This window comes from Mangifera indica, chromosome 13 (assembly GCF_011075055.1).
Source record: "Mangifera indica cultivar Alphonso chromosome 13, CATAS_Mindica_2.1, whole genome shotgun sequence".
Lineage (NCBI taxonomy): Eukaryota > Viridiplantae > Streptophyta > Magnoliopsida > Sapindales > Anacardiaceae > Mangifera > Mangifera indica.
In genome coordinates this window covers 11,473,447-11,494,239 of record NC_058149.1, presented here as the reverse complement: position 1 = coordinate 11,494,239, position 20,793 = coordinate 11,473,447, and the positions used below count along the sequence as shown (strand labels likewise).

The window sequence follows — 20,793 nt, the reverse complement described above, 5'->3', positions numbered from 1 at the left end:
TTTGATTTATTAGTTAAGAATTTTATTCTAGTACAAATTTCACCGGAACAAACTTCAAAACTAAATTTAATACAGTTGACCGAAAATTAATACACAAAAAGATGGTCACGTGAATATGCACGTGATATGATTTATGACATGAAGCATAATGCATAAGAGGAGGCCGAAGCAGCGGCGGGGAACCACGTCGGTACAGCAAAGCAAGTGACGGTGAAACGTGAGAAGTAATGATAAAATTGACCAATAAACAGCTACTGTCGGCGTCATCGGGTCACTGCCACGTGCCTTTGTTTTGAATGCGTCAGCTCTGCAGGATGGAGGGAAAGATCAAGGAACTGACCTTTTTCATTTTCTTACGATATATATATATATACATTTATTTTTTTGGAAAGATTTGCAGCTGTCATATTCAGTAACAGCAAATCTTTTGACCAATTTTGACCACCTTTATTTCATTTGTTTGAGTGGCGGTCGGTCGGCTTCACATTTTGTTTTCTTGAAATAAACTCAATTATTCTCTTTTCTTTTATGTATTATATGTATGAAATAAGTAACATTCTTTACTTTTTTTATTTCCCCTAAATTGTCGGTGTATATAATATTCAAAATGGGCTCCATATTTATTTATTAAATTTTTAATATATGGTCAATATTAATTTCTTTGGATTAATGATTAGAGCTAGCTTTAGGTTGAATTTGCGTGTGATTTTATACATAATTTTTATATATAATTTTAAGTATAAAGGATAACGTATTATTATGTAATTAGATATATTTTTAAATCAAAGTGTGTAACATTCTGAAAATAATTTTCCTCTTATATTTTCATTTGATTTCCGTATTATATGCAACTCAAATCAAAATATTTAACATTCTTCTATTTTTATCCTTTTTCAAATGTAGTTTTGTTTTGTTTTTAATTTTATGTATTTTTTAGGATTAATCTAAATTTATCCCTTAATTTTAAATTAAATTATAACATAGAGTTCAACTTTATTGTTACAAGATTTAACTGAAACCCATCATCGGTACAATCAATGAATATCGATAGAATCAAAGGTGTAAATATATAATTTAAGTTGAATCAAAGGCATCACATTTTTAATATAATGCCACCAAGCATGTGGGTGGTGAATGCAAGATGAGAGGCAAAATAAGCTAGAAAGAAATACATCACAAGTGTTTCATGTTAACAAGTACTTGGGTGGGGGAAGCAATGTTGGGGGGCATAGTATACTGCACAACTCATCCACAATGAGACATCGACCTTCTATCTCATCGTATTTTATCGAGTTTATCTATCTAAGCTATCTTCTGTCATAACCTCTCACTTCACTCAACTTTTTATAAATCTCTAAATTGGAGAAACATAACACATTTTTATTCTTGGGGTTTCTTCGGGCTAGGTTTTGCTTCATTAAACCTGCCAACTCAAGTGGACAGAATCATAACAAGGACGGTAGGCATCAAGTTTTGTTTTTGTTTCATTATTTCATTAAAAACTGCCCACTTAAATGGATAGAATTATATGAGGAATTCTGTTTTGATTTTGTTTCATTCATTATTATTTGACTAAAGATGCCAACTAAAGTGAAAAGAAACGAGGGATATGGTTTATATGTGTTAAGCTTTTAAGGTGAAGTGATGGCCATTGTGAGTGTTATTGACTTGCTTTTAGGTTACAATAAAATAACGTAGAATCTTTTCATCTCTTTTGAATTGTAAATGTTTTCCATTAGTAATGAAACTTCCCACTACACCTAATATATGTTTAGTATGGATTAAACATGTTTAGCAACTTTTCAAATTTGCAAATTTTTGTTTGAAATTACTGTTATATCCAACATTTTGATTATGGGTATCCATGTTATCTAATATTTAGTAGTGAAATTTCCTTGCAATCTTTTAGGATATTAATTTTTTGTTTATACTTTTTTTAATTTAATATTTCTTATACTTTACTATTTATATTCGTGTTTCTTCATTTGATTTGTTGCAATGTGTTGTATTTTCGTTTGTTGCAACTTGTTTTAGTCGATTAGATTAAGTATGAAATTTGAGTAGTTAGATTAAGACACGAGAAATGATAAGAGGAGGATGAATGATTTCACATGAGAACATTGTAAAAAAGTAGATGATAAAGAATAGATTGCGTCTTTCATGTTGATATTGTAGTAAATCATATTGGGATAGTATAACAAGAATGAAAAATCTTCTTGTTGGAACTTATGATCAAGTTAAGTCATGTAGTCAAATTCCCGAAATTGTGAGGATGAAATTTTGAGAGATACTAAAAGCAATAAAAATTGTTAGTAATAATGATGATGATATATTTAAAGAGCAAGATGGTAATTCAAGTAAGAGTAAAATTAATAGTTTTTTTAGCTAAGAGAAAGAAATTCTATGTCAAAAAAGAAGATGAAGATGTAAAAGATAGAGAAAACGTAATTCAAGGTGTTTTTTAGATGTTTTTATGATAATGCATTATCATTTAATTTAGTCAAGAGTTTTTTTTATTGACATGTTAAAGTTAATGGGTGATTATAGAGCGATTGAAACCTCTTATTTATCATAAAATACAAGTTTATTGTATAAACAAAGAGGTTGATCTTGTGGGGGAAAAACTAAAAATATATAAAAATGAGTGAAAAATGAAAGGTTGCACATTACTATCAGATGGGTGGACGGATAGAAATGGTAGATAGCTCTCTAACCATGTAAGTGAGATAATATTTTTAAAATCTATTGATATGTCAAAAATTGGAAAAAAGAAAAAGCTCAAAATGTTCGAGTTATTTGATAGTGTAGTCAAAGAAATAGGGGAAAAACATGTTGTAGAAATAATAACTAATAAGACATCCGATTATATAGTCAGCGGTAGAATATTAGAAGAGAAAAGGAAAAAAATTATTTTAGTCTTTTTATGTAGCTTATTGTCTTAACTTGATTCTTAAAGATATCTAAATGATTCCAGTATTATATGATACTATAAACTAAGCAAAACAGAAGTTTCAATTATTGACTTACATGGGTGTTTAATTTATACAGAAAAATCGTAAAGAATAAAAGCTAGTAAGACCGGTTGTAACAAGATTTGCAATATCTTTTCTTACATTGAATTACGTCATAAATTTTAAAAAAAAATCTTAAATCTATATTTTACATCAGAAGAAAAGAAAACAGTGGTAAATATTATTTTGAATTATAAAAGATTTTGAAAATCCGTCATATTTTGCTTGACATATTTGAACCCACTTATACGTGTTTCATCAATTGTCTCAATTTATATTTATACACTCTTTTTTTAATTATTTTATCTATATTACAAATTAATTAGAATTTTAAATTATCTCAATTTTATAATATTTAAAAAAATTTATTTCATATTCTTTGCATTGTATTTTTTAATTACCTAACTTCAAATCAATAATCCTTATACATTCTTCAATTACAATTTATATTAATCATCCTTATTACTTATAATTAATTTTAAAGATTAAAACAATGTTGACATTTTTACTAGTAAATAATTAAATTAAAATATAAAAAAGATATAGTAAAATTAATTAAATTAAACTAAGAGTTAAAATTATAATAAATTTTAAAATTGTAACTTAAAAAAATTAATATAAAAAATATAATATGGACCCGACACAGCAGACCAACGGTAGGACCCAGTTTCGGGACCGATCCGAACCCTACCCATAAAGGCCCCTATGACAAAGCGAAGAAAAATTGTACACATGAATGTACGGTTGACAAAGCGAGCATCTGAAAATTCACAATTGTTTTGGTGGACTCTCCCTTCAACTAAAGGGACATGACATGAATGACAGCCATCAAATCGGCATTGTAACCGTACGGCGAATTCAACACGTATTAAAGTCACATTAGCTGTCAATGGTCCTATGGATGTACCTTATCCGATAACAAGCACAATTCAATCATTAGATTTTAATTCAGAATAAGGGTAATTTTATCAAAAGGGTAAAATAGTCATAACATGAGTTCAGGGTTGCAAGTTATTTTAATTGAATATACAAATATTTTTAGCTTAAAAATTTAAAATGGATTAAATTGAAATAAAATTAAGATTATTTTATTAAATTTTAACCAATAATAATATATCTTTTATTATTATTATTAATAGTTGATCTTTATTATTATTGTAAATAATAATAAAAGATATATTATCGGATATTATTTTTCACCATGGACCAAACACATGGTAAGAGTTGATCTTAATTTTTCAGACAAGTTTCAAAGTTATGAATAGTTGTAGAAAAAAAGTACACACTCACATCACCTAATCATAAGTTGTCACTTCAGTTTATATATAAAAGATTGTATAATTTGTTTATAGAATTAGTTTTATGCTTTAATATTTTTGTTAATTCTTCGCACAATAGTTTAGAAGTTGTATTGATATACAGAGACAAGGTGATTATATATGTCTCGAGGTAGTTGGAAGCCTATAAGAGTAGGTATCACACTCACAAATTGGAGTTAACAGTAGCAGCGTTTGTTTTGAAAATTTGGCAACATTATTCAATGGTTTGGAAGTTATATTGACACACAAAGACAAGGTGATAACATATGTCTCGAGATAGTTGGAAGACTATAAGAGTAGGTATCACACTCATAATTTGAAGTTAACAGTAGTAGCGTTTGTTTTGAAAATTTGGCAATATTAACTGTAAAAGGTAAAGTGTAACATCTATGTCGATTATAAAAGTGTGAGATATCTATTTACTTATAATTTGTTGAGTATAAGACAAAGAATTGTTAACTTCGAAGAGGTTCTTTGAACATTTAATTGGATATGTACGTGTTAGTTAATAGTCTCAACTAATCATAATGCAACACATACACAAGTGAAAGATTGAAACAATAAAAAATACAAAGGATTTTTGTGTAGTTAGGGTGTCATCTATCATTGCATATTATCAACATAAACTCAATTCTATGCTATCGAGGAGATTGTACAACCATTTAAGAATCCAAGACATACGCACCCTCGTGAATGCATAAAATAAAAATGAAATTTATGAAATCTCGATCCAAAGAATTTTTAACAGAATTATATATGATTCAACTATAAGTCTTCTATCTCATATCTCGATTCTTATTATTAGGTCATTTTGCATAAGTAGATATGCTAGCAAACTCACCTATAAGCTTAGGTTGCTCCCGGATATCTTGGTACCAATAAGTGTTTATCTTATTTATAGATAAAATTTATAATAAAATTATATATATATATATATATATATATATATATATTAATATAGAGATAAAAATTAGATTAATTTAATTAAAAATAAAATAATATCAAATTATATAAAGACATATTATTTATATATTTAATTTTATATATATAAATATATGTATATCACATTACTCTAAAATTTATTATAAATTAAATTCGTAATTGTTCATATTTTAATTTAAAAAATTAAATTTGATGGATGTAAGATTAACTTAAAAGCCATAAAAAAATCACTTCAATATGATGGGCTATATCACCTACCGCAGAGAAGTCCATGGGCCCCTCAAATTCATGAGTCGAAATAGATGGCCACCTCTCCACACCAGTGGGTCCCTTCCCAGTACACCCTATAAGAACCTGCCGACTTAAAAATGTCATCATCGCAGAAGATAAAACGTGGATTCTAAACCGTGGGATTATCTGGCAGTGAAAAGGCCGGGCGACGGTGGGGGACCGCTGGATATGCGCCATCCACAGAGTCTCCGACACAGGATCTTGTAGAGAGGCACACGTGTGAGTAGAAATAGGATTGTTGGAATACTGAAGCGAAGCACGTGTTTCTTGAGAGTAGAATAGAAACAGAAAGGAAAGAGATAGGGTTAGACTCGAACTGAATTTATTTGAGTTTGAACTTAAACTCAGATCAAATGAGTCTGAAAAGAGTCAGCTCTATACGAACTTGATCGAGCTTGAGTTACTCACAAAATTACTAAAATGATGTCATTTTAATAACGAAAAACGAGTCAAACCAAGTTTGAACTTGACTTTCATGAACTCAAACTCAAACTTAGTTATATGTAAATCAAATCGAGTTCGAACTTGAACTCAAACTAGGAAGGGGAGAGGGCGTTGGTTTTCTTCTGAGTTTTGACACAAATTACTGTAAATGTAAGGCAATAACTGATATAATGAAATTACAATGAATTTATGTGTTATAATAATTTAGAGAATAATTATTTGATTTGATGTTATAAGTATGTATTTTATGATGCAATATAATTCAAATATAAAATAATATATATCTAATTAATATGATATAATAGATGTATTATATAGTATAATATATATTATCAATATAAATTAATATATTTTTTTTTGAGAAAATAATAATGTAATAAAGGTGTATATTAAAAATTTTAAAAATATTTATAAATTTTTTTAAAATGATGATGTGTTAATTAGATTTTTTATTATTTTATTTTTTAAAAATTGTATGATACGATATTTAATATGTGATACAAAAAATTAGATTTTTAATGTACGATATAATATACTATTCAATTATCATGATTGCAAATTGTAATACATTTGAAGATCGTTTTTGGAGCAAAGGGGAAAGTAGGTTTGGGAACAAGGACGATAGATATAACATAAAAACTTGAAAGGATTCAAGGATAGATTGAGCGGTGAGTTTGGAATTCTCGAACAGAGAGGTTTTAGGAACAAAATTTAATAAATACATATTATAATTAAAAAATTAATTATTAAATTTAAATTTTGATTTATTCGATAGAGTCTATACAGTCTTGAAGAAGAAGTCTGATTTAAGGAAAATCTTTAGTTATAAAAAAAAGATTAAAGGTAATGGAGGAAAAAAAACCGAAGGGAGGATTTAAAAAAAAAAAAAAAAAAGTGACAATTGTGATATGATCACAAATCACAATCTAGAATGATAGGGCAGGGACGGATTGTGTTTGATCGTGCTGGATTAAAATTAATTTGTTTGTTAAAAGGGGCCACTTTGGTGACCAAAGTTTATCCGACCAATTGTGCATTTTCCACCACACAAGTACTGGTTGGAAATATTTCTCACCATAAGTTATGTCAACTTCTATATAAATTAATAAATAGTAAAAGATGACAAGATTGTTGATTGGATGGTTAATTATTTGATTTAAATGCAAGTGTAGCACTAGGGTCTTACATTTGTCATAATCATAATTGGAACGAAGATTTATCTTTTTATAATAGTTGCCTTTGTTAGTACGTGGCTATTGCTTCGGAGTTATAGTAGTGCTGGTCCCGAACTAAAGTGAATCATATTTGAAAGCTAATCTGATTTAATTTAGTTTGATTTGAATTTATTTAATTTAAATTTGAACTAAATTAAAATTAAAAGGTTAAATTTATTTTAAAACTGAACTAAATTCGAGTTAGAAAATATTCGATTTGGTTTAACTTATACGCTAGATAGATGGGTCAATTTAATTCAAATTTGGTTTATTACTCAATTCGAATTATATTAAATAATTGTTAAATGACATCATTTTATTAATAAGTCAAAAATTTGAATCATGAATTTAAATAATATATTCGAATCAAATTTGAACCACTTTTAATGTTAACTCGACAAACTTGAGTTGAGTTATTTTTTATTCAAACTGAAATAGAATCAAAGGATATTCAGGCTCCATTAGGTTTGTATTCCACCCCTATGCTAGAGTGACTTATCTATTTGTGCAATGCTATTTGTATACCCTTTTATAAAATAATTAAAAAAAATGTGATACGTTATCATGTGATTAAATATTATTTTATTTTTAATTCAAAATTACTTTATTATATAATAATAACACATTATATATACATCTAAATATGTATTTAAAAGTGTATATATATAGAAGATTATTAAATTTTTTTATATCTAATAAATTAAGCAAGATAATATCAATAATAAAGGTTAAAGTAATAGAATAATCTTGGGTTATTTTGAACCCCATAACAAAGGTGGCATGTGCATAAATCTTAACCAACCAAAATTATCATTCCAATGCATCAAATCCGAAACAAAATAGGAAAAATAAGCCCAATAATAAACTCTCTTGGTCCATCGAATCAAATTAGCACTGTGCACAATCCATTGTCGACTGTGTTCATTTGGGCTGATGGCTACATCCATCAGTCAACTGGTTCGCACGGATCATCACATCAAGTTAATAGAAAGCTACAGAAATTATTCCCCAACTGTAGGCCATAAGGTGCTCACAGCAACAATATAAATCCAGTATCCCCCCCTGGTACCTAAATATCTTGCAGGAACTCGATTTTTCATTAAATTATCAAGACCCCATAAAAAAAATGTCCCTCCATCCATCTAGGCTGCGATGGAAGTAACATTATTGATCTTTCTGTATAATATATGAGACGGTTGACCTACTTCCCCCGTCCATTCCCCCTTGCCTTCTTCTGCCAGTATAACAGACAAAGTATAATTATTCATGTGTTACCTTGAAAATCAGAGATGCCTCTGGAATTCATGGTCATCATAATCGTTACGTATCAAGCCTCACTGAGAAACATTAAATGAAAATAAGAAAGTCGACAAATATTACTGTGTCCTTGCCATATCTGTATCGTGCTTCTCACATTTTGTACCTTCTAAACAACCAAGTTCAATGAGCCCTCACATTGGTCCACTTTGAACTCTATGCATCTTCAGAGATTCCTCCTAATTTCTGTAGTTTTAGGTCAGAAAATTATTCCAGCCTTCATTGGGGATTTTTTAAGAATTTCTGTACTGATAGTTATCCCAAAAGCATTTCAGTTTCTCAGAGTGTAGATGTCCTATATAATTTGAAGTTCCTGTAATATTCTTCTTGTTAGTTTTCCAGAATCTAAATGATTTTTGCCCTTTTTAAATGGGTATATAAAGATTGCTCTTGCTTCTTTACATTGTCCATCCTGGCTAAAGCAGGTTTCTTTTCATACTTATATGTATGAAGACTAAGCATATGTCTCTTCCCCAGGGAATGCTCATTACCAGTAATCCTTGCAAGAGCAATTTCCTCCTTCAAAATGATGGAATCTGTTAGAATCTCTCAATATAATAGGACATCCAATAATTTTAGACACAAACTTCATAAAGACATGGCAGTCACCACAAACTCGAATGTTCTTCATAATCTTTATAGGTGTCACTCCACGAGGTCTTCTGATCAAACCAAATGCCAAAGCAAGTTTCTCGCTGTGGTAACAAATAGATTCAAACTTTTCTTCTTCCCGAACATCATGTAGAACCCATTTTGTGTTTGGAGTAAAGCCAGCTTCCTGTACCTTCTTGACCAGTCTTCTTAATTCTTCATATATAAGATTTGTATCTGGATGTGTTCGATCCTCCGATACAAACTTGTGGACCTTGTTATCTATCTCAATCCAACTGTAAGCAGCAAACTTCTTAGCATTATTGTTTTTCATGAGAGACCTAATGGAAGCCACTTCTTCCCATTTCCCACCAGCAGCATACATGTTTGAAAGCATGATGTAAGGACCAGCATTGAGTGGTTCTAATTCAAAGAGAAACCTAGCAGCCATCTCACCATGCTTGATGTCACCTTTTAGAGCACAAACAGATAAAAGTGTGGACCAAATTAGGGAATTCGGTTCATGGGGCATCCTTTTAATCAGATCCACTGCTTCCTTCATTTGACCTGAACGACCTAGGAGATTAACCATGCAGGCATAATGACCCAGAGAAGGTGTTAATCCATGGATTTCACTGATTGAATTAAAATATTTTTGCCCATGCTCAAATAAACATGAATGGATACAAGCACATAGAACAGCTACAAAAGTAAAACTATCTGGTTTTAAGTTCTCCATCAGCATTTTTTCATACAGATCCAGAGCCTCTAAATCTAGTCCATTTTGTGCATAACCATTGATCATGGAATTCCAAGAAACCACATTCCTGGCCGGCATCATATTGAATATGATCCAAGCATCATTAGTAACTCCACATTTACAATACATATCAACAAGGGCACTAGACACTTGCAAATCGTCATCAACCCCCAAAATAATGGCTTTCCCATGAACAACTTGACCATGATGGAGAGACGCTAGTTTGGCACAAGAACTAACCACACTTGAGACAGTAAAACAGTCAGGCCTTACATTCTCTAGAAGCATATCACCAAACAACCTCAAAGCATCCTCTTCCTTCCCATGTTGCGCATAACCAACAATCATTGTTGTCCAACAAACCTTATCCTTTTCTCTTATTACACAGAATAACTTCTCTGCCTCATCTATACACCCAATTTGAAAGTAAGCTGAAAGAACATTTGAAACTGTAACCTCATCAGGTCTGAAGCCCAGTACCTGCATTTCACGAAACAAATCAATACATTTCCCAGGCTGCCCATTTCTCAGATATCCAGAAATCATCAAATTCCATGAAACTGCGTTCTTATTATTCATCCGACTGAAAAGCCACCTCGCCTTATCAATTTCTCCACACTTTGCATACATATCAGTAAGAGCATTCCAGACAAAAGCATTACCTCCTAAATTACTAGCAACAATCTTCCCATGAATCTGCTTCCCGCGTCTCAAATCCAATGATTGTGCACATGCATTTAAGGCGCTCACATGAGTATAATCGGTAGGCTCAAATCCATCTTCTTGCATTCTAAGAAAAACCTCCAATGCCTCATGCGAAAAACTATTACCAGCAAAACCCGCAATCACCGTATTATATGAAACAGAATCACGAGATGGCATTTGATTGAACACTGCTTTCAAATTCTCGATCGACCCAGATTTTGCATACGCAGAAAGCATAGCGTTCCAAGAATAAATATCTCTTTTGGGCATTTTATCGAACAGGTTGCGGGCGTAAGATAACTTCCCGGCTTTCGCAAACAAGTGAAGGAGACGATTTTCAAGGAATGTGTTGGCGGGTTGATATGAATGGAGTAACATATGGGACTCCAATCTCCTGGCTTCTTCAACATCACCGGCGCGTGCACATTCGAGCACGAGGCGAGTGTATACTTCTTCAGTAGTAACTTGGCCACAAGAGTAAAGCGAGTCAATCGCTTGGCGGAGTTTGTGCTTGTGTTTCATTATTGAGTTTGAATTACAGTTTTCTGTTATGTGGGTGAAGTGCCTTTATGTAAGACTTAGATATCTGTGTATAATTTGACAACAATTCTCTCATCAGCCCACGTAAATTTTTTGAAATTGATTGATTCTTAGAATTAAATGATTCAATTTCATTTCTATGATAAAAAAAAAAAAAAATTGACATTTTCAATTACTAATCATTATCGATTAATTTTCAATAACTCTTCTATGCTAACAATTGCCTTTCATCAAATGTTAATATTTTAATAAATTTATAATTGACAACTTTTTTATCTTTTTCAAAGAGTGATTTACATTTCTCACCCTAAATTTGGCTTGAAAACACTTTTTCGACACCTTACTCCGGTGATAAAAAAAATTTCTTACACAGTATCAAAATATTAAATAATATACCCCTAATCATCTCATTTTTTGAATTATTATATCATCAAAAATTAATAAATTTTTAAATTAATCTTTTGCATATAAAATTGGTCATCAACAACCACTTCTTTTCCTTTCACTTTTATTTTGTTCTTCATTCCACATGGTTCTAGCAAGTTTGAGTCGGGTTGTATGACGGTTGTAGCGGGTTTGGGTAGGTGGTGATTTTGGTTAATTTAAATTTATATGGGTTTTGGTTTATATTTGTGATGGTAATGGTGGTTAGGATTTCTAATCTTGAATTGTAAAAGACTAAATTGTAATTTTTTAAACTTATAAAAAAAAAAATACATTATTTGATAGTTTTTGCAGGTGGGTTTGGATGACACTTCTAAGAAGCTTGAGTTTGGATATGATGGTATTTATAGATCACTCAATCGAATAATATTGACAATTCTAGTGTACGTTATTTTATTGTTATAAATTTCCTTAATCATGTAATTAACCCTAAGTGCATATAGTTAATATACATCTATATGTTGTACTAATTAATTACAAACAATATTGACATATGAAAACTCTCATTATCTTTTATTATGATCACTATGTCCATATAAAGACCTCACATCAAGCTGCGTTTAGATTTGGAAAGCTTGTGGACTTGGTGTGATCGTCTGTAATAAAACCTTCTACACGAGGCTCCAGAAACAGGACATTACGATTGGACCAACATCATTTTGTCTTAATAATACCAATGAGATAAGCGACAACAGAAACACAGTTCAGCCATCCACTACAAAAACCGGCCCGCTACAACTTTTTAAACGACAAGACTTCGCAATCATGTATTAATAATTTTCTAAAGTATTTTAATTCTTTAATAAATTAGGTTACTAAAAAATGAAAAAGGTAAATATTGTAAACGAAGCGAACCCCCTTTACTAAAATCGAATGCAAATACGGCATTAGTCATGCATATCACACAGGCCAAGTATGTCCTAAAGGTGTCATACTTTGTGCACCTATGCTACTGCTGTTTGGGCTGACCCACCCAATTATGCATATAACAATGTGGGGTAAATCAAGATTGCAAAATCTTTTGATTTATAATTTCCATTTCTATGAAGAAAATTACCTGCCATGCACGTGTAGTCCTCATCAAAAGGCTCAAGTACGGTTATATTGAGTTACAGTCGAAACAATCTAAAAACACCTGTCTATAATTAGTGCTCCCTAATTCCATGGATTCTTCTTGCTTACCACACTTCCTTTTGAGCTAGATTTCTGCCACAAAAGGAGTAAAGCCAGTTAGAGAGGTAAAAGGTTATGAAAGAACAATTTTCAGGCCATGCTCATGCTCTAGACAGAAGAATAGACCGTTATACATACCATCTTTGATTTCTTTGTCTTTCCACGGATCCTATTCTTTGGAGGTTTCAATTTGTATATCCGAACCATCCAATGGTGAGTTGTGAATACCTGAATTGAAAAGACATATCTTACGGGAAACATCTAAGCATTGATTTAGTTTTTTCCTTCAAAGAGTTACAATGAAGTATACACATTTTTTTTAAAAGCTTTTAACATTCTAACACAACAATTTTTGATTGGCCTAGCTAAGTATAAGAAAATCTTACCTCCTCAAAATGTGTAAGTTTGAAATGTTTCTTCCCAATCTCTGTCCGTCTCACTCTATCAAAGCCCTTGCCATCGGTCTCCACAAACCTGCAGGAAAGACGTACAGAATTAAAAAACTAACAGAAGAAAACCTAACAGGTAAATTTAGAAGTTCATAGCCAACACAGACCTGTAATATGAGAGTTTATACATGAGACAATTTAGCATGGTTGGCATGGCCTGAGAATCAATCCGGTACTGACCATCTCTCTGTAAACAGAAAGAGAAGGTACAAAATCATGGGTCACATTTATATGAGAAATATAGTATAGCTAAGCCCAAATAAAATAGCATTGGCTATGGAGAATATCAATCAAGTGCATAAAAAAGTATTGGGAAGAAAAGTTCAGAATACAAAGATTCATTTTCCTTAAGGTAATATTGCTAGAAAAAGGAACCTACCAGGTAATCAGGTTCCTTTATATGAGGGAACACACCCCCTCCTATACGAACCATCCATAGGAACTTATTGATATCATCACTGGGGTAGCCAACAAGACCTAGCGAGTAATATAACTCATGAGAAAAATAATTTTTAGGAAAGATGATTATGCATAAAAGAAGGGAGCAAACCTCCAAAGACAACAAGAACATATTTTACATCCAGAGAGTTGAATATTTCCCACGCTGCCTTTTCAGGAGAAGACATTGCAGTACCAACAGTTGCAATATGAGTGTTATTCCAGGTATTATTGTCAACTATTACTGTCCGATTTGCCATGGCCGTTGTTTGGTAACCATAGTCCCACCATGATGCAACCTGCATGAAATTATTAAAAATCAATGGTACTTAATATATTCTAGGTGGGAAGATGCCACACTATCCATCAAACTAAGAAAAGAAAAACCATGTTGGCAGACTGAAATTCAGAGTTCATAAGATCCTTATACTATGATATATCTTTTGGAGTTTTCTATAAAAAAAATCAGGTCACAGAATCCATCAAAGTAATTTTCTAGCCACCAGTCGCAGTAGACAACACACTGAATGTATTCATCATCTCTTATGTCTTCTCATACTTGAAAGAAATACTGATACAATGGTTACAGATATTTCAGACAAGCAAAATAAAATAAAAGTACCATCATAAGATTCAGTCCTAGCTCTTGGCTAGCAAAACAAAGCAAGAATAATTTATTCATCACATTTAAACCAACATAGAACCAATATTGCAGGATCAATGCAAAAGGAAAGACAAGCCCATTTGATTATTGAAGTGTAGCCCTTAACACTCAGATATTGAACAGAAATCATAAGGCAATTACATACAAATGCCATGATATCAGGAAAAGATAAAAAACTGACAGATTTCTGCCATGAAGTTTTAGAAAACAAGATTATTAAAAAGAAAATTCTACAAAAACCAAAGAACAAATTAGTAGAACAGGTTAGGTGGAAAACTCACTTTGTCATCCACATCAGTATTGTGACTCAACCATCCATAAGCCTCTCTAAAATCATCAAATACATGCAGACCATCATGTGAATAAGATGTTAAAACTATTGAAGGAGCGGAATAAGCTTCTGCCGCTGCCCATACACAATGAACCTATAAGATACAAAACATTATAGTTAGACCCCCTTTATTCATCAGGCAGTAACAATAAATCATTAAACGATGAGAGAGAAGATCAAAAGAAAACAGAAAATAATCAATTTTCTCTTGGCCGGTAAAAGTCAAAACCAGAAGAATCTGAAGATTTCAAGGAAGAAATTGTTTTGAAATATTAATTCTAAACTCATCAAATATGCAAAGGAAAGAACAAACTCGATTAATTTATTCTTAATTTTAGCAGATGAACATGATATCACACTTAATTCCATAAAGAAATAGTAAATAACTGTTATAAATGCATAGAGGAAGAAAAGGTCTAAATACCACATAGAAGGCACCTAGAAACAAAAGTAAGATAAGAGCAATCAAAGATGCCTCCAGCGGTAAAACCAGAAGCTTCTTTTCTTTTTTGGGCTTAATCGAAGTCTTCTCAACATGAGTCTTCTCCAATTGCTCCTTATCTTTCTTCTTGTTCTTTCTTGAGGGACGTTCCTTCAACGTGTCTTCACTTTTATTAGGTTTTGCTCTATCATTCTCTGGCACACTACTAGCAGAACTAGTATCCTCTGCCTTGATGGTCAAAACATAACAGGTAGCTGAATATTAGATGTGGAGCTAAATGACTTCATTGAGTGAAAGAAGAATTTCCAGTTGCAGAACAATGAAAGGAAACATGCTTACATCAACTATGGAGTTTCCTGGTGCTCCAAAAAGCTGAAATTTGATAGACCGTGTAAAAATGTCAAAAGATTGAGATAGAGCAATTCCAGACAGGATGCATGCTGCTGGAGCAAGTACAAGCATAAGGCGCACCTGTAATGTTAGCCCAACAATAATCACATAAATTATGGAAGAAGAAATATAACTAAAAGTAAGCTGTTCCAATATTCTCCTTACCATTACTCCAGAAAAATATACAGATGTCACAATATATAGGACCACAAAGGAGCTAGCATCAGACAAAGGCAAGAAGCATGACTGCAAACAAATAAAAGATAAGATGATACAATTTATAAGCACAAATCTTCTAGAAGCTCATCCATATTCAGTTTGAGATTTGAATCTTACAATAATGCCAGCTGGAACCAAGAATGCCAGAACATTAATGTCCATGAAATAGGACGGCCAAGTAGGGGGCTGATGTTCGCTGACACTGGCAATAATTGGTATATACTTGCTTGCATAAGTTCTGTCAGCATGGAGTGAAACACAAAATTTTACTCAGCTAATCAGAATCCAGAATGATACAAACAGATTATTATCTTTGCTGCCATAATGACTGCTCTCTATGATGCAAAGGCGACAAAAAAAACAAAGAGGGAAATAAGAATTGAGAAAACTGTAATGTAATAGAGAGTAGGTTCTCCATATTTATGATGCAAAGGAACCCATCAAGAACATAAACACAACCACGCCAAGATTCAAGGTAGATTATGCTCAGATTCCACCAATAGAAGGACTAGAGACAATTAATAAATAAGAATATCTTATAAGAATGAAAGTGCATACGGATCAAGAAGACTCAAACTTCTTCCACTCCATCCCTTTGTTGGGCTGGTAGCAACCAATGCTACTAGAACTGTTAGTGCAGCAATACACACTACCCTGAAGAGGAAATAATACAAAAGTATGGAGATTATATTTTTGTTCCACAAGGTTATAAAACATTAATGAGAGATATTTTGATTTACTACTAATTCATTAGCAGTAGAAAAATAGAGGAAAAAGAAACTTACAGGCCAACTGATACAACAAGAGTAACAGCTATTTTAAACATTTTAGCGGAGAGAATCCCTTTGATATAATACACGAGAGCTACCACATGGATAACAATGAAAACCTGCAGATAAATGACAGAAGGAAGCTATTGTGAGAGAGACAAAAAGTAATGTAATATGGCAAACATAGAAGGTGAAAATTCATATCCGATAAATAATACAATGGATATGTAGCCAACTGGAACAAGTCATGTTTTGTATTCAGAAGATTCAAACAATTATTACTTTCATGTAAGTATTTGTTTTCCAAATTCAAAACACCAGTAACAACATTAAAAACAACCATTTTAACAAGAATTCTTGTATATAGAATTACAACCATACAAACTTAAAATTCATAATGCAAGCCAACATTAAGGAGAAAGTCACATATTACCGATAAAACTCACATACCAAAAATGATGCAAAATGTTCCGATGTCATGACTGCATTAAATCCAACAACAGGCACCAACGCTGCAAGCAATGTGCCCAGCACAACCTGCTCTCAGAAAGTTATAATTAGGTGAAGCCAAAGGTTTCAAGGAAAATATCTTGTATAATAGCTAATAATCCTACAAGATATTATCATTTCCAGGACAACTGGCGCAACTCTCAAAAAGGATTGTGCTTTTACATTAAGAATTTTGTGGCAGAATTAATACTTTTAAATTTTCAACAATAACCATAGCGTGCAGCATTTAAAAATAAAATCCTCAAGCAACCAACAATTATGACAAACAATACCAAACACATTGAAATTTGAGAGGTCAATTCTTGGTCCAGATAAATACCCTCTGGATCTGAAGCTCTTAATAATTTTTTTAATCAGTGGCAAAGCTTCTTTAAAACTATTGATACTAGAATACAAAAAAGCACCTTAGCCCTTACATGAATCCTTCTATAATCTAAACCCTACAAAATCAGAACAAGCAAGTAAAACAGCTTTTCTAAGACCAGAAATATAACAGCTACTATGCACCCTGAATATGATTTAAAGAAACTAAGGCAATGACAGTAATAAAAATAAATTTGCATGAACTTATGGCCCATTGTAAAAGGGCAAAAAAGTGTGATACGGCGTCAAAGGCTTCTTACTTGCCCTTCACTGAATACAGTAATAAGAGAAAGAATATGAGGCACTGAGGCCCTCAAAAATTTCAAACAATCCAAACATTTACTTGCTTCCTCTCCATGTTTTCAACCACATAAAAGAGTAAAAGAAGCAAGAAATGCCTATTCCTGATCATTTCTAATCTTCTTTTGCTAGATAAAATTGCAAAAACAAGCGTCAATGACCACAATGAACTTAGGATCATTTTGTTTTTCTTCACCACACCAAAAACTTCATAAGAGATGGTAATACTTACAAGAGGAGCATATGCGATGTACAACCGTGAAGAGTATCGACCAGTTACAATGCATAGCAGCACGTGCATTGGAATAAGGTTAATAATAAAGGTATATCCTCCCCAAGAGCACACCTGGATGGTATAAAAAAATGATGAAATGGGGAAAGAAAATGCCTAAACAATCTAAGCACACAGATCTTACCATGTAAAAGTACGCTATTGCATTTAAGGTAGCATAAAAGAGAGATCCAGTATTCAATGTCTGCACAGTGTATATAGTCTAAATTAGAAAATAATCATATCAAAATGTAAATCTTGTAGAAAAACCAAACAAATATTCCATTTGGTATCAGTTAAAATGGACAATCAGCCTATCTGTTTGATCTGCTGGTTTCTCAAATTAAATAAATTTAAAACTATGAAGAATGAAATTTTTTTTTTTCTCTTTAACCAAAATCTAACCTTTATGTAAAGATAGAAAGTGAAAATCAAGGCAAATATTGCTACAGCTTCATTGTCATAACTTCCAGCCACAGATCGAGATATGTATGATGGAACCTGCAAACAAGATCATAAAAGCAAAACAACAAAAAGTTCAATGTATGGATTGTTAAGCACCATACTCAGAACATTTGTAAAGGTAAACAGCATATCTAAAACAAACAGGCTGCCACAATCGCAAAAAATTTACAGCTTGGTTCAGAAAATGCTTTGAAACAAGGATATATTTACCGAAAAATGTATAAAAAACACATCAAACCAATAAAAACTTCTATTTACAGAATTATCCATAGTAGTTGACACAACAATATTAAGCGTTGAATCAGACATTGCACACAGGTTCAAAGTCCCACTAAAAAAGGACCAATGATAAGGGTAAGTCTTCAGCTAATAATCTTTCCTACAAAATGGAGAAGAGATCTTCAGACCATACTCCAAACAGGAACCTTAGACATGTCTCTTTGAAAGTATTTCACTAAGGTACCATGAATCTCAGAGCTTTCATTGCATTATGAATGCACATTTCAGTTCTTATTTTGATCACTCAACATCCGATTTATAGGCAAAAGAAAAATGGAATATGAAATCACAAACATCAATTTAAACATATTACCAACTAAAGAAACAGGATAACCAACTTTATACAAAAAATTTTTCAAGGACTTGTTATTGGATAAGATGTTCTGTGCTGCCACTCAAAGTCTGAAAACCATTTCAATATATGGAAAAACTACCAGGTGTATGATTTACCATGGCCAAAAGAGCTGCTGCTGTCAGTCCTGCACCAGTACCTTTTACTTCCTATTAAACATCAATCAAATGTCATCAGTAGAAAAGCGACCATTACAGAACTATATTACAGAAAACACAAATAAGAACAGAACTCTAACCTTAGTTAGAAGATAAGTTGCCCATGAGGCAAAAGCAGAGAATATAGGTGCAGTGAAGACACATACAGTCTCCACAGACAGAGGAATATTCAAGGAATTCAATATCCTGACACAAAACAGCAATGACTCAATAAATTTAAAAGTTAGACAAGATACTAACAACTAAGTGTTTTAAACAAAAAGAAGCACCCTATGGGAAAGTATGTGAATATTGGCGCAAAATCAAACAATAAAAACAGGAAAGCAGTTCCATTCTACATACTCTATGATACCTACCACCATAAGGTGCCTGCCGTCAAAGTCAACCCAGGGTAAACAGTTCCGCCAATCACACGACCCAGAGGGTACCTTTACATATATATAAAGCCAATTCAATCACTTGGAAACTATAAAAAGGTTTAAAGCCCAACTAATACAGAGTAAATAGGAACTCGGCACAATAATGAACTAGTTGTACTTACCAGGTTCTATCATCAAACCAATTCCAAAAATCATATATCCCATTCTTTGTAAGAAACTGAAACCACAAACATTCTCGTCATTCATTTTCCCATACATATTATAAAACTGGAAAAACTAAGAGAGAAAAACAGAACCTGAGTGACCCTGTAATTGAAGTAAGGATCAAACTCATGAATTACACTCTCATACTTTATAACCTGTAGATCAATTGAAAAATCATGAGATTAAAATGCCACTACATTAAAACAGAATAAATCAAATGTAATTCATAAAACAATTCACTCTGAAATGGTGTCAATTGATGCAAACACAAACTATTTCTAACAATGTTCAATAATTGAATATTCTAAAATAAAGAATTTCTTATACAAATTATTTTAAATTTCATCCGATTGTAGTCAATTACGATGAGGCGACTTTGGACAAATTTTGATCATGATGAATTTTCGATAACACATCAATTTCTGTCTAACTCTTTTCGTCAACATCGCAAGCACTCAGACGGTGAATGTCGGATCTATAAAATTGAATGACTAGATATCTTACAGAGAAGAGGCGGATCGAGAAAGCAAGAACTCCTATCAAAAGCAGGATGGAAAATGATAGAACATTTCCAAGTGCGTTTCGCAAGGTCGTTTCGCCGGCCTTCTCAACGGCCGCCATAGACAGCCAAATCGATGACTGATTGGGTTAAGAGTTTGAGACAGAGAGTAAGAGAGATGGTTTGATATGTGTAGAGAGGCTTTTGTAGCTGCAGGCTGTAGGTCTTGAGTATGAGAAGACTTTGTAAGGAGGGAGAGGAAATTTGCATGAATTAAGAAATGACGATACTAGGCGTTTGAATCAGAATATGACACCAATGTCCTTCCTTCTACTTGGCTGAATGCTTTTTGCATTTGATGCGAACAATCGTGCGATTGGTTATGGACTACTTGGTGAGCCACGTGGCTTTCTGTGAATTGTGGATACTATTCACACTTCAAAAATGAAATCCGATCAGTTTTGTGTACTTTCATTTGAATTTTGTTTATTTTAATAATTTTTGCTGTATTTCGAAATTTACCGGTCCAATCAATTGAGCCGGATTTCCGGTTTAAAA

At 32.3% G+C, this 20,793-nt stretch overlaps 2 protein-coding genes across 2 annotated transcripts; both read right to left on the bottom strand.

Annotated features, from left to right (window-relative positions):
* Positions 1-7,936: 7,936 nt before the first annotated feature.
* LOC123194302 (pentatricopeptide repeat-containing protein At2g22070-like) lies at positions 7,937-11,356 on the bottom strand. The gene has a single exon (XM_044607474.1). The coding sequence runs from the start codon at positions 11,114-11,116 to the stop codon at positions 9,026-9,028; it is 2,091 nt and encodes a 696-aa protein (XP_044463409.1). The 5' UTR covers positions 11,117-11,356; the 3' UTR covers positions 7,937-9,025.
* A 1,231-nt stretch (positions 11,357-12,587) lies between these two features.
* On the bottom strand, positions 12,588-20,564 carry LOC123195308 (dolichyl-diphosphooligosaccharide--protein glycosyltransferase subunit STT3A). Its single transcript, XM_044608991.1, has 23 exons — positions 20,241-20,564; positions 19,829-19,891; positions 19,694-19,749; positions 19,509-19,580; positions 19,233-19,338; positions 19,093-19,143; positions 18,304-18,399; positions 18,044-18,103; positions 17,860-17,973; positions 16,905-16,991; positions 16,470-16,573; positions 16,243-16,338; positions 15,802-15,922; positions 15,631-15,711; positions 15,415-15,546; positions 15,058-15,303; positions 14,584-14,727; positions 13,751-13,937; positions 13,580-13,677; positions 13,308-13,387; positions 13,138-13,225; positions 12,890-12,979; positions 12,588-12,784 (listed from the first exon to the last, which is right to left on the bottom strand). The coding sequence occupies exons 1-23, from the start codon at positions 20,355-20,357 to the stop codon at positions 12,734-12,736; spliced, it is 2,340 nt and encodes a 779-aa protein (XP_044464926.1). The 5' UTR covers positions 20,358-20,564; the 3' UTR covers positions 12,588-12,733.
* Between the last annotated feature and the right edge of the window lie 229 nt (positions 20,565-20,793).

Bases quoted from the DNA above. Each gene is read 5' to 3' on its own strand.
- LOC123194302 (XM_044607474.1), bottom strand. From the start codon at position 11,116: ATGAAACACAAGCACAAACTCCGCCAAGCGATTGACTCGCTTTACTCT.
- LOC123195308 (XM_044608991.1), bottom strand. From the start codon at position 20,357: ATGGCGGCCGTTGAGAAGGCCGGCGAAACGACCTTGCGAAACGCACTT. The intron at 18,400-19,092 runs GTAAATCATACA...TCTTGTTTGCAG, and splicing joins CAGCAGCTCTTTTGGCCATG to GTTCCATCATACATATCTCG. The intron at 15,923-16,242 runs GTATGCACTTTC...CCATGCTGACAG, and splicing joins AGTTTGAGTCTTCTTGATCC to AACTTATGCAAGCAAGTATA.